The sequence below is a fragment of the Oncorhynchus mykiss genome, chromosome 25, assembly GCF_013265735.2.
Source record: "Oncorhynchus mykiss isolate Arlee chromosome 25, USDA_OmykA_1.1, whole genome shotgun sequence".
NCBI classification, from domain to species: Eukaryota; Metazoa; Chordata; class Actinopteri; order Salmoniformes; family Salmonidae; genus Oncorhynchus; species Oncorhynchus mykiss.
The window spans coordinates 8,047,808-8,064,060 of NC_048589.1; the positions used below are offsets into that span (position 1 = coordinate 8,047,808).

At 41.2% G+C, this 16,253-nt stretch overlaps 1 protein-coding gene across 1 annotated transcript in view; it reads left to right on the forward strand.

Moving 5' to 3' along the window:
• The window catches only part of LOC110505296 (SH3 and cysteine-rich domain-containing protein), an 86,587-nt gene that overhangs the window by 17,878 nt on the left and 52,456 nt on the right, over positions 1-16,253 (forward strand). The window contains exon 3 of the mRNA XM_021584440.2: positions 10,622-10,755. Within this exon, the coding sequence (XP_021440115.2) occupies positions 10,622-10,755 (134 nt within the window). The remainder of the gene's footprint in view (positions 1-10,621; positions 10,756-16,253) is intronic.

A 16,253-nucleotide genomic window follows, 5' to 3' on the forward strand; every position in this document is an offset into this window, starting at 1 on the left:
GGCAAAGGGTGGCTACTTTGAAGAATATCAAATATATTTAGATTTGGTTACTACATGATTCCATATGTGTTATTTCATAGTTTTGATGTCTTCACTATTATTCTACAATGTAGAAAATAGTAAATGAAGAAAACCCCTTGAATGAGTAGGTGTGTCCAAACTTTTGACTGGTACTGTGTGTATATATATATATATATATATATACAAAATAATATATAATGTCAAAGTGAAAAGAACATTCTATTAAAATATATATATATATATATATATATATATATATATATTTTTTTTTTAAATAGAATGTTCTTTTCACTTTGACATTCTATATTATTTTGTTATATTATATTATTATATATTATTATATATTATTTAATATAATGTTATATAATGTAAAAGTGAAAAGAACATTCTATTTAAAAAAATATATATATATATTATTGTTTTTAATAGAATGTTCTTTTCACTTTGACATGATATATTATTTGTATGTAGATCAATGACAAGAAAGTACAATTAAATCAAATCAAATGTATTTATATAGCCCTTCTTACATCAGCTGATATCTCAAAGTGCTGTACAGAAACCCAGCCTAAAACCACAAACAGCAAGCAATGCAGGTGTAGATGCATAGTGGCTAGGAAAAACTCACTAGAAAGGCCAAAATCTAGGAAGAAACCTAGAGAGGAACCAGGCTATGAGGGGTGGCCAGTCCTCTTCTGGTTGTGCCGGGTGGAGATTATAACAGAACATGGCTAAGATGTTCAAATGTTCATAAATGACCAGCATGGTCATAATAATAATCACAGTAGTTGTCGAGGGTGCAACAGGTCAGCACCTCAGGAGTAAATGTCAGTTTGCTTTTCATAGCCGATCATTAAGAGTATCTCTACCGCTCCTGCTGCCTCTAGAGAGTTGAAAACAGCGGGTCTGGGACAGGTAGCACGTCCGGTGAACAGGTCAGTGTTCCATAGCCGCAAGCAAAACAGTTGAAACTGGAGCAGCAGCACGGCCAGGTGGACTGGGGACAGCAAGGAGTCCACATGCCAGGAAGTCCTGAGGCATGGTCCTAGGGCTCAAATATATTTCAATTCCACTTTGTAACTCAACAAAATGCGGAAAAAAATCAGAAAGTGACAATACAGGGTTCAGGTCTGTCACATGTCCAAACTATTACTGCGGTTGCCATGGTGCCATCACTTCTCCTGTTATAATCTGAAGCTTCTTGCCAACTCACCCCACCAGCCACCATTCACCACCGTATGTCATTACCCAGCTGAAAGGGCAGTGGGGATGGCTTTTGTCAGATGGAAGTGTCTAGGCACTTGGGCACCATGGCTCATTCTATAGTTGCACTCATCTCATTCAGCGTGAGGGGTTCTCATCATTCTTCCATGTTATCACAATGAGTCAGTGAAAGCACCCACATTCAACAACTGTGTGACAAGGGTTTAATTTGACCTTTGGTATTATTTGGTATTTTTTAAGGATCCCCATTAGCTGTTGCAAAAGCAGCAGCTACTCTTGCTGGGGTCCACATGAAACATTACATAATACAGAACATTAATAGACAAGAACAGCTCAAGGACAGAACTACATCAATTTAAAAAAGACACACGTAGACAACATATCAATACATACGCATAAAATATCTAGGTTAAATAGGGGATAGGCGTTGTGCCGTGAGGTGTCGCTTTATCTGTCTTTTGAAACCAGGTTTGCTGTTCATTTGTGCAATATGAGATGGAACAGAGTTCCATGCAATAATGGCTCTATAAAATACTGTACGCTTTCTTCCAATTTCTCTGGATTTGGGGACTGTGAAAAGACCCCATGGTGTCATGTCTAATGGGATAAGTGTGTGTGTCAGAGCTGTGGGTAAGTTGAATATGCAAACAAATTGGTATTTTCAACACATTAATGATTCTCATAAAAAAAATAAGTGATGCGGTCAGTCTCTCCTCAACTCTTAGCCAAGAGAGACTGGCATTGTCACGTTCTGACCTCTATTTCCGTTGTTTTGTATTTATTTAGTATGGTCAGGGCGTGAGTTGGGTGGGCAGTCTATGTTTGTTTTTCTATGTTTTGGGGCATTTCTATGTTTTCGGCCTAGTATGGTTCTCAATCAGAGGCAGGTGTCATTAGTTGTCTCTGATTGAGAATCATACTTAGGTAGCCTGGGTTGCACTGTTTGTTTGTGGGTGATTGTCTATGTTAGTGGCTTGTGTCAGCACAGGTCTCATTTTGTAGCTTCACGGTCGAATTTGGTTTATTGTTTTTGTTACTCTTTTGTATAGTGTTCAGTCTTTCTTTATTAAAGATTTTACCATGGACACTTACCACGCCGCATATTGGTCCTCTGATCCTTCTCGCCTCTCCTCTTCAGACGAAGAGGAGGACGACCGTGACAGGCATGCATAGTATTTATATTAGCCCTCTGATTTCAATGAAGGGCAAGACATGCTTCTTTGTTCTGGGCCAGCTGCAACTTAACTAGGTCTTTCCTTGCAGCACTCGACCACACGACTGGACAATAATCAAGATAATCAACTTGTTCAACAGCGACACCATTCATTACCTGATTGAGCTGAGGTCTAATTTAGGGAATGATTTGTTCCAAATACAATGCTCTTAGTTTTACAGATGTTCAGGACCATTTTTTTTTTCTAAAACAGACTGCAGCTCTTTGTTAAGGGTTTCAGTGGCTTCATTAGCTGTCTTTCTGCCCATAATTTCATTTAAACTACTCCAACGTTTTTTTCCATCATTCTTTATATCATTGATCTTGGCTTCATAATACAGTTTCCTCTTCTTTTTGTTGAGTTTACTCATATCATTTTTCAATTTGCAGTAAATCAGCCAGTTATTTGTACAGCTAGACTTATTAGCCACTCCTTTTGCCCCGTCTCTTTCAACCGTACAGTTGTTCAACTCCTCATCAATCCATGGCGCCTGAACAGTTCTAACAGTCAGTTTCTTAACAGGTGCATGTTTATCAATAATTGGAAGAGGAAATTTCATAAATTCATCAAGTGCAGCACTTGGATGCTCCTTATTAATCACATCAGACCAACAAATATCTTTAACATCATCCACATAAGAGTCACAGCACTATTTTAGGCCCAGCAATTGGAACTTTGGCTTTCCTGGATATAACCACTGCATCCAATGAGTATGGATACAGCTTTAGAACAAAGTTCTACAGTATTAGTAAAACTGCGATTGATACATGTGAATGATCTTGTTCCTGTAGTGTTTGTAAACACCTTGGTAGTTGATTAACCAGGTTATAGGCACTGGTTACATTGAGAAGCTTCCTCTTGAGCAGACAGCTTGATGAAAACCAGTCAATATTCAGTTCCCCAAGAAAGTAGACCTCTCTGTTTACATCACATACACACTATCAAGCATTTCACACACATTATTTAGATACTGACTGTAAGCACTTGGTGGCCTAAAGCAATATCCCAAAATAAAAGGCTTTAGATGTGCAAAGTGAACCTGTAACCACAACACCCTTGACTAAGATATTCTCTAAGCATTGCAGGGATATGGCTGTGAATATATACAGCAACACCTCCCCCATAAGAATGTCTGTCTCTTCTATAGATGTTATATCCTTGTATTGCTACTGCTGTATCATCAAATGAATTATCTAAGTGAGTCTTAGAAATTGCTATTATATGAATGCTATACATGTAGCAAGAAAACAAAATATACATTCCATTAATCAGTTGGTGTGTGTGTGCTGCAGGTTGAAGCTACGAACCCATAAGCTTGGCTCTATCAGGGTGTGCAATGAGCCTGTCATAGCGGATTCAAGCAATGACCCCACACACTATGGCAGCTTTCATGGCTGGGATAAGTTATTTTCTCTTCTGGTGCACAGCTTTAGGATAGTCCTCATTGAGGAAGATGTATGTTCCTCTCATGTTCTTGGCTCTTTCCAGAATAGCTACCTTGTCCTTGAACCTCAGGAACTTGACCACTTATCGGCCTGGACCTGTCACCTGGGCCGATGGTGGGTTTTCCAGTTCTGTGGGTGCGCTCTACCTCAATCTTCTTGTGGTCCATCTTCAGTTTCTCTGAGATAATTTCCCTCACTTTGTCCTCAGACTCCATCCAGGTCTCATGTGGAGATTCTGCAATTCCGTCCACAACCATGTGGTGTCGCCTTGATTGTACCTCAAAATAATCTTATTTCTCTGTCATTGTTATCATGTATTCACATACAGAACTGATGTCCTCCCTCAATGACTTACAGATTGCTGTCATCTTAGAAGAACTGCAAACATTTCTTCAGGTCCTGGACCTCTCTGGTCAGGTTGTGCATTCTTTTATTAGTTGACTCCACCAGTATTTGGACAAAACACAAGCTATTTTCTTGTTGTTGTAACAACTGCTTGTAGAACTATTTTTGATTGTTTAAAAGATCCTTCACCTGTGATAGACAGACACCACTGTCCTCAATGGTACTCCTGCCAGCTTTGGTCTTTGTCATGGTAGCAAAGTAGGTTGCGCTGTTACTCCTCGCAGTTCCAGACAGGTCAGGTCACAGGGAAGATTGAAAACAATAAACAGCAGGGATCTACATAGCCACAAGCCCGGGACAATCCGTGGTCCCAACCACAATGGCTAACCACGTCGTGGGCTGCGTTCAACCCCTCATGAAAACCCTGCTAGCTTGATAGGCAGCTAGCTAACAGCTAGCTAGCAGCTACACCAAACAGCTCCTCAGATCCGGCCTTGGTCGGCAAGATCACTGGACAGCAGTGGAGGCTGCTGAGGGGAGGTCGGCTCATAATAATGGCTGGAATGGAACGAATGGAGCCAGTTCTCCCCAATTAAGGTGCCACTAACCTCATGTGCTGGACAGAGAGTAGCAGTCCCAGCAACTAATGCCAACCGGGTTCCGGGATCAAAACTCAAAAGATAGCTAGCTACTAAGAAACTTTTCAATACACTTTTAAAACAACAAACTTTCAAAAACAACAAACCAAGCTCTCCCTCGTTCCGTGTTCAACAGGAAGAGACGTGAATGATTACTGTTTCATTGTCTCCAAGTGGCTACACAGGTTTGCTATGCTGTCAATCAGGCACTCTTAGCTATCCAGATAGATATTGCAGTGATCACAATATAGGCCAGTCATAGTTCCTATTAAAAACAGTCATAAAGGGTACACAGTAAATGCAGTAGAAACAGTCATCCATGCCTTCCAAGTCATACTAGTATGAGTTCACTTTGTTGTAACCTTGACATTTGACATTAGCAGTAACCAAACCTTGTCACCAGGCCTATGAAGTCTACTGTAGTGTGCAAGACTATCAATAACCTGACTTTGCTTGAACAAAATCTCTACAGGTGTAGGTTTATAGGGCTCATGTTCCCCTCTGGTTTACAGTTGCTGTTGATTTGTTTGTTGCCTTGTTGTTGATTGTGATCTGACAAGGATCCTATTCCTCTGGTTTCCATCTCAGTATCACTAACAACTCCTTTTGTTGTCTATTAATGAGGCTTAGTCAAACAACACAGGACAGACTGCAGGATAAGAACCTATCTTTTCCCTCTGGTTAAAGTTGTTTTGGACGGATGGGGGATATGAAGGTGTGCTCAGTCATTCATGACCTGTTAAGAAAAAAAGTAATTTATGATGATAATTGCGTCATCATTAACATTTTTTATAGGTCGGTGCTCATAGACAGTACTTTACAACTTTGTATGAAATTACTGCTTTTACTGTGTACCTATATGACCGTTTTTTAATGGGAACTATGGCTGTTGCTCTTTGCAGTTTTGTTCATTCCTGCTCTTGGAGTTCTACATTTTAGGTGCTGGTACGCCAATGTAGTCCATACCGGTGTGCACCAGCTCAATTCAAGCACTGATGCGCTGAGAGTCACGTCAACAAGTCATTAATTAAGGATCATTTCAGTTTGACAGGGGGCAGAGACACAGGCAGTCTCATCTGTCTAGCCTGGACAGGGCCTCTCCAAATGTCAGCTGTATATTCAGCTCTCATCCTATGGATCAGGTTTTACTGCTGTAATTTGGGCCTGTATGACATCTCACCGCTAATCCAGATTCCACTGTAAATTATGAATGATGGCTGTGCAGTAAGTCAACATGGACACTAACAGAACTCAAACAAACCCAGGCTCACTCTGCCTCGGTGCGATGTGATGGAATCGATCAGGCTTTTGTGTGTTCACATATTCACACACACACAGTGTCTGGGCTGCATGGACACGTGCTCATTGATTAATCAATTACTGGAAGCAAATCGTTTTGCCAGACAAATGGCAAATGGCAGTGGAGCTTGTCGTGGAAAGTACTGAAAGAGATTTGGTCATTTCTTCAAACAATCACCTTTATTTAATATTGATTATTTATTGCAATAATGAGGCTGGTCGACCCCCCACCCTTGAGTGTTGGACCGAGTAACCAAACATTTACACAAATGCACAGTACTATGTATAGCTGACACTAACAATGCTCATTCATGGTTGGTTCAACCCCCCTCATGCAGACCAAGGAGCATCATAAGCCACTGGGTTCATCCTGTCGTTATCTGCACGTCGGTTGTTGTCTTAACCCCACCCTGGCTTAGTTTCCCAGATGCAAGGAGGATTTAGAGAAAATTAGGAATTGTTCTAAACTCCTCCTGGCTATCTCTATCTCGGTTACACCCGCCACATCTTGTTTATGTAATGCAGTCTTTAACTAATTTGTCAGCTCAAGCCATCTCTGGTGACCATACGCCCAGATAAGCTCTAGGGAACTAGAGTGGAGACACTAACAGGACAGAAATGTCTTTCTATTAGTTCAATATTAATTGTTAACCATTAATATCAAATAACCCAGGTATTTACATAATTTTTCTATCACAGACTCATATGTTGCATATTATTACGTGATCACCATTGTCGATGGAATTAATGATCAGTTAGGTTTCATAGGAACACGCTATTGTGAAGTCTACTCTACAAAGCCAATCAATAACATGGGCAGAAAAGGGAAGAAAAGGGGTTGATACGGAAATATAGACACAGATAACAGATAATAAAATCCAGTATTCCAAGATGGCGTAGCATTCAGACGTCTTTGTTTTTGTCCTGTCGTGTCCCTTGTATATATATTTTTTTATTTTATTCTTTGCATATCTTTTAAAAATATTTTCCTAAAACTCAACTTCTAAATACTCTCCTGCAATCCGCCTCACCCAATGTGGCGTGGATCTGCTTTTTTCTAAAGTATTTCTATTTACTTCGGAACTGGAATCCCTCAACTGAAGCTAGCCAGCTAACTACCTACCAGCTATCAGTTAGCAAACCATTGCTAGCGGTCATCAGCTAACCTTCAGCTCGGAAAGCTCTCGCCAGTTCGAACAACGTGACTCAAACCAGAGCATAACGGACCTATTTCTCGCCATATTCCCGGATTCCTACTGCAAACTCTGAACATTTTCATCTGGATCTTCGCAACTAGCTAACCGCAATCCCGCGTGACCACTCCTGGCTAACGTTTAGATTCCGAAGCAAGCACAAATTAGCCTGAAGCTAGCCTGGACAGTGATCCTGTGCTACCACCGAAGCCCACTCCTGGGCTACAATATCCAGACCCCTTCCTATATCGCAACAAAGCATCCTTCACTCATGCTGCCAAACATACCCTCGTAAAACTGACCATCCTACCTATCCTCGACTTCGGTGCAGTCATCTATAAAATAGCCTCCAACACTCTACTCAACAAACTGGATGCAGTCTATCACAGTGCCATCCATTTTGTCACCAAAGCCCCATACACTACCCACCATTGTGACCTGTACGCTCTCGTTGGTTGGCCCTCGCTTCATACTCGTCGCCAAACCCACTGGCTACAGGTTATCTACAAGTCTCTGCTAGGTAAAGCCCTGCCTTATCTCAGCTCACTGGTGACCATAGCAGCACCCACTCGTAGCATGCGCTCCAGCAGGTATATCTCATTGGTCACCTCCAAAGCCAATTCCTCCTTTAGTCATCTTTCCTTCCAGTTCTCTGCTGCCAATGACTGGAACGAACTGCAAAAATCTCTGAAGCTGGAGACTCATATCTCCCTCACTAGCTTTAAGCACCAGCTGTCAGAGCAGCTCACAGATCACTGCACCTGTACATAGCCCATCTGTGAACAGCCCATCTATCTACCTACCTCATCCCCATACTGTATTTATATATTTATTTATTTATCTTGCTCCTTTGCACCACAGTATCTCTACGTGCACATTCATCTTCTACACATCTACCATTCCAGTGTTTAATTGCTATATTGTAATTACTTCGCCACCATGGCCTATTTATTGCCTTAACTCCCTTATCTTACCTCATTTGCACTCACTGTATATAGACTTCTTGTTTTCTTTTGTTCTACTGTATTATTGACTATGTTTTGTTTATTCCATGCGTAACTGTGATGTTGTATGTGTCGAATTGCTATGCTTTATCTTGTCCAGGTCGCAGTTGCAAATGAGAACTTGTTCTCAACTAGCCTACCTCGTTAAATAAAGGTGAAATGAAAAAATAAAATAAATAAATATTGAGGACATTTAGTTTAATCAGTGGTAGTTAACTGCAGTTTTTCAGGCTAGCCACATGCTACATGTCATTGGAATGGTATATGTGGCAAGGATTTCATCTATATCTTCATTCAAAAGTACTAACCCTCTATGTTAAATCTAAAGATAAAGCGTGAACGTTTAACTGACCCCAGTGAGGCTGAAACAACCCTCTGCTGTCACGGCCATCGTCGGAATGAGACCAAGGTGCAGCGTGGTGAGCGTACATTTTATTTTATTTTGTAAAATGTCACCAACAAAACAAGGAAACGACCGTGACGCTTACAAGGGCTATAGTGCCCCTAACAAAGATAACTTCCCACAATGACAAAAGGTGAAAAGGCTGCCTAAGTATGATTCCCAATCAGAGACAATGATAGACAGTTGTCCCTGATTGAGAACCATACCCGGCCAAAACATAGAAATACAAAAACATAGAAAACATAACATAGAATGCCCACCCAGATCACACCCTGACCAAACCAAATAGAGACATAAAAAGGCTCTCTAAGGTCAGGGCATGACATCTGCTCTGACATTCCAAGGGTCAAAGGTTGAAAATGAGAGCCCTGTGATAAGGTTCTCAGTGGCAAATGTCTTTAGGAGAAAACTTTATTTACAGACAGCCAAAGCGTGCTGCTGATTCCCGACCCAAAAAATACCATTCATAAAAATTTGGAAGCGAGTCAGAAAGATGGTGCCAAGCATCTGCTATCATCACCAGGGCTCCTTCACCCAAACAATTCTCTCTCTCTCTTGCTTACAGAAAGTCACACTGTCTGTTTCATAACTCCCGAACGCAACGAAGCCTAATTAATCTTCATTTATGCCAATGTCTGTGACTCAAACATCAATGAAATGCTGCAGTTTAGACACAGAGGCAGGAGGTATAATTCCACATGGGGATTTTTTTTTGTTGTAGCCAGATTAGGGGAACGATTTTGAATGTGAATGGAAGCGCATCTAGACACTGAGGAGAAGAGTATTAGATTAAGTTGGGTCCAATTTAATCAAAGTTTAAGAAAGGAAGTTTGGGGTAAATGGTTTGGGCTTGGGGGAGGTCATATTTGTTCCCTTTGTTTGTTGAAGACTTGATTTATTTACCTTAGCAAGACGGACAAGTCTAGATAAGTTGGGTCCACTGCACTCTCAAGGTGAACGCTGCTGTGGCTGAGATTGACAGCACTGCAAATGGGCAATGTCTTAGTAGTACTTAGTAGCAATGACTGATTACAACAGAATGATAGTTAACTAACCTGTCCTGAATTCCTCTGCATGTAGGCCGGTAAAACCAATCATGACCATAAAATTGTCAGAGACTCCAGTGACCCAAGTCATAGACTGTTTTCTCTGCTACTGCATGGCAAGCGGTACCAGAGAGCTAAGTCTAGGACCAAAAGGCTCCTTAACAGCTTCTACCCCCAAGCCATAAGACTGCTGAACAATTAATCAGACTGTTTAACCGGACTGTTTATATTGACCCCCCGCCCCCCTCCATTTGTTTTGTGCTACTTGCTGTTTATTATCTATGCATAGTCACTTCACCCGTTCCTACATGTACAAATTAACCTGTTTCCCCGCACACTAACTCGGAACCAGTACCCCCTGTATATAGCCTCGTTATAGTTATGTCATTGTGTTACTTTATATTATTATTTTTTAAATACTTTAGTTTATTTGGTAAATATTTTCTTAAGTCCTCTTGAACTGCACTGTTGGTTAAGAGTTTGTAAGTAAGTATTTCACGGTAAGGTCCACATTTGTTGTATTCAGCGCATGTGATAAATAAAGTTTGATTTGACATGGCATGGTACTGTATTTGTGATTGAATCCCCTTTCTTCTGTCATAAAAAATGCTGAGTGAATTGAGTCATGAAATTGTACTGTGTCATGGGAAATGCGGAATGAATTGTGTTTTGGAATTTTATTCTGCCATGGGAATTGCCGAATGAACTGTGTAATGGAAAATGTAGATAATTCAGCCAAATAATTTCTGAATACATCACATAAAGATTAAAGATGAATGTTTTCAACAGGCACCACCTCCAAGCATGTGGTGATGCTGGCAGGCAACACAGCCAAGCATGGCCTTCGCTGCAAAGCCTGCAAGATGAGCATCCACCACAAGTGTGAGAAAGGAGTGGGATCGCAACGCTGCCAAGGCAAGCTGGTAAGAGCCTTAACATCGTCACAAAATTGGTACACTGAACAAAAATATAAACGCAACATGTAAATAAATGTTGGTCCCATGTTTCATGAGCTGATATAATATATCCCAAGCTTATTTCTCTCAAATTTTGTGCACACATTGTTTTACATCCCTTTCAGTGAGCATTTCTCATTTGCCAAAATAATCCATTTACCTGACAGGTGTGGCATATCAAGAAGCTGATTAAACAGCATGATCATCACACAGGTGCATCTTGTGCTGGGGACAATAAGGCCACTCTAAAATGTGCTGTTGTCACACAACACAATGACACAGATGTATCATGTTTTGAGGGAGCGTGCAATTGGTATGCTGACTGCAGCAATGTCCACCAGAGCTGTTGCCAGACTGTTCATTTCTCTACCATAAGCCGCCTCGAAGGTCGTTTTAGAGAATTTGTCAGTACGTCCAATCAGCCTGACAACCACAAACCACCTGTATGGCACAGTGTGGGCGAGCGGTTTGCTGATATCAACGTTGAGTACCCCATGGTGGCGGTGGGGTTATGGTATGGGCAGGCATAAGCTACGGACTATGAACACAATTGCATTTTATCGCTGGCAATTTTAATGTACATACGTACCATGACGAGATCCTGAGGCCCATTGTCGTGCCATTCATCTGCCACCCGCATCACCTTGTGTTTCAGCATGATAATGTACAGCCAGCCCCATGTCGCAAGTATCTTTACATAATTCCTGTAAGCTGAAAATGTCCCAGTTCTTCCATGGCCTGCATACTCACCAGACATGTCACCCATTGAGCATGTTGGGAATGCTCTGGATTGACGTGTACGACAGCGTGTTCCAGTTCCCACCAATATCCAGCAAATTCGCACAGAGGAGTGGTACAACATTCCACAAGCCACAATCAACAGCCTGATCAGCTATTTGCGAAGGAGATGTGTCTCGCTTGCATGAGGCAAATACCAGATACTGACTGGTTTTCTGATCCACGCTCCTACCTTTTTTTAAGGTGTCTGTGACTAACAGATGCATATCTGTATTCCCAGTCATGTGAAATCCATAGATTAGGGCCTAATGAATTAATTTCAAGACTGATTTCCTTATATGAACTGTAACTCAGTAAATTTTCGAAATTGTTGCAAGTTACATTTATATTTTTGTTCAGTGTATTTGTTTCTATTAAGTGTCTTCAGAAAGTATTAAAAACCCTTTACTTTTTCCACGGTTTAAATTGTTGCATTTATATTTTTGTTCAGTATAGAACTAAATTTAGTACTATACTAGTATAATACTGTATGTACTGTATCTCTATGGTATATACTGTATCTCTATGGACATCATCACCAGTGTCGTCATTATTGTCGTCATCAATGTCATCATCAATTACACCACTGTCATCATCCATAGAGATACATACACTATGTTCTATCACACATCATCAGAGTAATCATCAGCGTTCTCTCCAACAATATTGAAAATATTGTATTAACGGCATCATCAGGACCATCAACCTCTCTTCATGCCTACAGTACAGTATGTCTCCCTGCATAAAGCATTAATCCAAAGTCAATAGGTCTACCCTCGAGGCATCTTTTCATTACATGTAATTTATTGATGCCCTACAGTACATGCCATTCTGTTAGAAGTACACCATCGGGATCGAAGCCTGTCGCTTAGTATTATTCACATGTTCATATATTCGTCTCAAAAGTCCCAACAGAATACCAGATTAAAGATGGTGTGGAACATATTGTGCAGCGAGGCACAACTCCACAGAGGTTAATGTACTCATCACAAAGACAGGAAAGATAGATTAGTAATGTGGCACTGCAAACACAGTATTGAATAATCATGGTGGACCTCAAAGTCCACTGCAGCTGCCATATTGCGTCAATAGGCAGCTCGTAAAAAGAATTCAGCAACAGGATGATCAAGGATACAGTTTGTGAGAAGGGGAAGGGGGGGGGGGGTAGTTGCAGAGAATACGAACACCCATCCATCATTTTGCCGTCGTCCACTGTACTCAAGGGAACTGGCAGTCACGACTACACAGGGGTTTTTAAGTCATTCATATCGAATCACACGTCCCACGCAGAAAATATACAGCTTGTATATTCGGTTCTGTCATGTGTGATTGCCTTGGCTCTCCAGTGACTAACTCCTCCAGAGTCCAGGTTGTCCCTGGCCTGCATGGGAGGGGGTTTTCCTGGGATTGACAGGGAATTATTGGGAATAACTGGACATTACTGAGTTTAAATGGAGTACTGGGTAGGATTAAATGAAAATGATCAGGATTGAACTGAGGTTCAGTGAACCTTGTGAACCATGAGAATATATTGGATACAGGGAGACACGTGTTCCCTTTGCCCTCCTTTTTTCTTCTTCCATGAGCTGCCCAATGCCTTGAGGATGAGCCTTGTGGAGATAGGGATCAGCTTTCAGGAGTGGAAAATGAGGTTGAAGGGTCAAGCATAAAAAGAGAATATACTCCCAGTGGGGCTCGCCTCTAAATTAAGGTTTCTCTAAACTTGGCAGGTTGTATTTCTACAACCCTGCTTATTTCTCTTGGCAACAACATTTGGTCGGAGTAAAAAGAGAATACATTGCTGCTTGGGGCTATCTTGAAACCAAATATATATCATGATGCGATGTTTGAGTTGAAGATAAAAATATAACAGTGAACCTGTGACTATTGGGCTGCACTTGAGAGGTGCTGATAGAGTTCGAGAGTTGCTTATTTCAGCTTCTCGTTATCAGCCGCGGCACATTGAGAATCAATCAAGGCAGATTACTTATGCAGATTGCTTGAACACACGGTTGATCATGCAAAATGTAAACAAACAAAAGGAGGCCTCTCCTCCTTTGTGCAGTGGAGGCAGAATGATTGTGCTAATTGTAGTACTAATAGCTGCCAAAAACCTGAAACACAATACAAGTAGATTTCATTGTCAGATCATTATCCCAGTAAGGAAATTACCTTTCACTGTATATTATGCTGAGTTGAATCTCCTTGTTTTGATAAACCTAGTTATTGATAAACACCTGATGTAGCCCTTTCCTGCAGTCAAATGACCTAGTGGCCTCATGGATGGTATGATATTTAGATTTTCATAATTCCATGATAAACATTATTTTAAAAACCTGCTGAAAATCCTGTGCTTCTATGTAAAGCGGTTTTGTTATATTTCAGTCGTCTGTGATGTATATAAAGTGTAATATTGGGATGCAAACTCAAAACGTAATACATTTCAACTCTATATCTGACATGGTACAGGTGTCTTCTTATTTTAAGCCCATAACCATGTGTGAGGTGTATACTTTTGTTTCAAAGTAGATTTGTTTAAGACTACCAAGAAACAAGGCCTCCCGATTGGTGCAGCAGTCTAAGGCACCGCAGTGCTAGCTGTGTCACTACAGATCCTGGTTCGATTCCAGGCTGTGTCGCAGCCAGCTGCAACTGGGAGACCCTTGAGGCGGTGCTCAATTGGCCCAGCGTCATCTGTGTTAGGGAAGGGTTTGGCCGGTCGGGATGTCCTTGTCCCATCGTGATCTGGCGACTCCTGTGGCGGGCTGGGCACATGCATGCTGACAAGGTGTACGGTGTTTCCTCCAACACATTGGTGCGCCTGTCTTCTGGTTTAAGCAGGCATTGTGTCAAGAAACAGTGCGACTTGGCGGGGTGTTTTGGAAGACGCGCGGCTCTCGACCTTCGCCTCTCCCGAGTCTGTACGGGAGTTGCAGCGATGGGACAAGACTGTAATTACAAATTGGATACCACAAAATTGGGGAGAAAATGGGGTAAAAAAATATATATATTTAAAAAAAGACTAAACAAGAAACACTGTGCGAGCCTGATTTTAGCCAACTTCAGTAAAAGGTTAGTTATTCCACCTACTTGTCTTATACAAGCATGTACAGTGCCTTGCGAAAGTATTCAGCCCCCTTGAACTTTGCGACCTTTTGCCACATTTCAGGCTTCAAACATAAAGATATAAAACTGTATTTTTTGTGAAGAATCAACAACAAGTGGGACACAATCATGAAGTGGAACGACATTTATTGGATATTTCAAACTTTTTTAACAAATCAAAAACTGAAAAATTGGCCGGGCAAAATTATTCAGCCCCCTTAAGTTAATACTTTGTAGCGCCACCTTTTGCTGCGATTACAGCTGTAAATCGCTTGGGGTATGTCTCTATCAGTTTTGCACATCGAGAGACTGACATTTTTCCCATTCCTCCTTGCAAAACAGCTCGAGCTCAGTGAGGTTGGATGGAGAGCATTTGTGAACAGCAGTTTTCAGTTCTTTCCACAGATTCTCGATTGGATTCAGGTCTGGACTTTGACTTGGCCATTCTAACACCTGGATATGTTTATTTTTGAACCATTCCATTGTAGATTTTGCTTTATGTTTTGGATCATTGTCTTGTTGGAAGACAAATCTCCGTCCCAGTCTCAGGTCTTTTGCAGACTCCATCAGGTTTTCTTCCAGAATGGTCCTGTATTTGGCTCCATCCATATTCCCATAAATCTTAACAGGGTGATGAGCTGTGTTGCTTTTACGCCAACCATAACGTTTTGCATTGTTGCCAAAAAGTTCAATTTTGGTTTCATCTGACCAGAGCACCTTCTTCCACATGTTTGGTGTGTCTCCCGGGTGGCTTGTGGCAAACTTTAAACTACACTTTTTATGGATATCTTTAAGAAATGGCTTTCTTCTTGCCACTCTTCCATAAAGGCCAGATTTGTGCAATATACGACTGATTGTTGTCCTATGGACAGAGTCTCCCACCTCAGCTGTAGATCTCTGCAGTTCATCCAGAGTGATCATGGGCCTCTTGGCTGCATCTCTGATCAGTCTTCTCCTTGTATGAGCTGAAAGTTTAGAGGGACGGCCAGGTCTTGGTAGATTTGCAGTGGTCTGATACTCCTTCCGTTTCAATATTATCGCTTGCACAGTGCTCCTTGGGATGTTTAAAGCTTGGGAAATCTTTTTGTATCCAAATCCGGCTTTAAACTTCTTCACAACAGTATCTCGGACCTGCCTGGTGTGTTCCTTGTTTTCCATGATGCTCTCTGCGCTTTTAACGGACCTCTGAGACTATCACAGTGCAGGTGCATTTATACGGAGACTTGATTACACACAGGTGGATTGTATTTATCATCATTAGTCATTTAGGTCAACATTGGATCATTCAGAGATCCTCACTGAACTTCTGGAGAGAGTTTGCTGCACTGAAAGTAAAGGGGCTGAATAATTTTGCATGCCCAATTTTTCAGTTTTTGATTTGTTAAAAAAGTTTTAAATATCCAATAAATGTCGTTCCACTTCATGATTGTGTCCCACTTGTTGTTGATTCTTCACAAAAAAATACAGTTTTATATCTTTATGTTTGAAGCCTGAAATGTGGCAAAAGGTCGCAAAGTTCAAGGGGGCCGAATACTTTCGCAAGGCACTGTATTTCACTGACATTACCATCCTTACCTCAGATT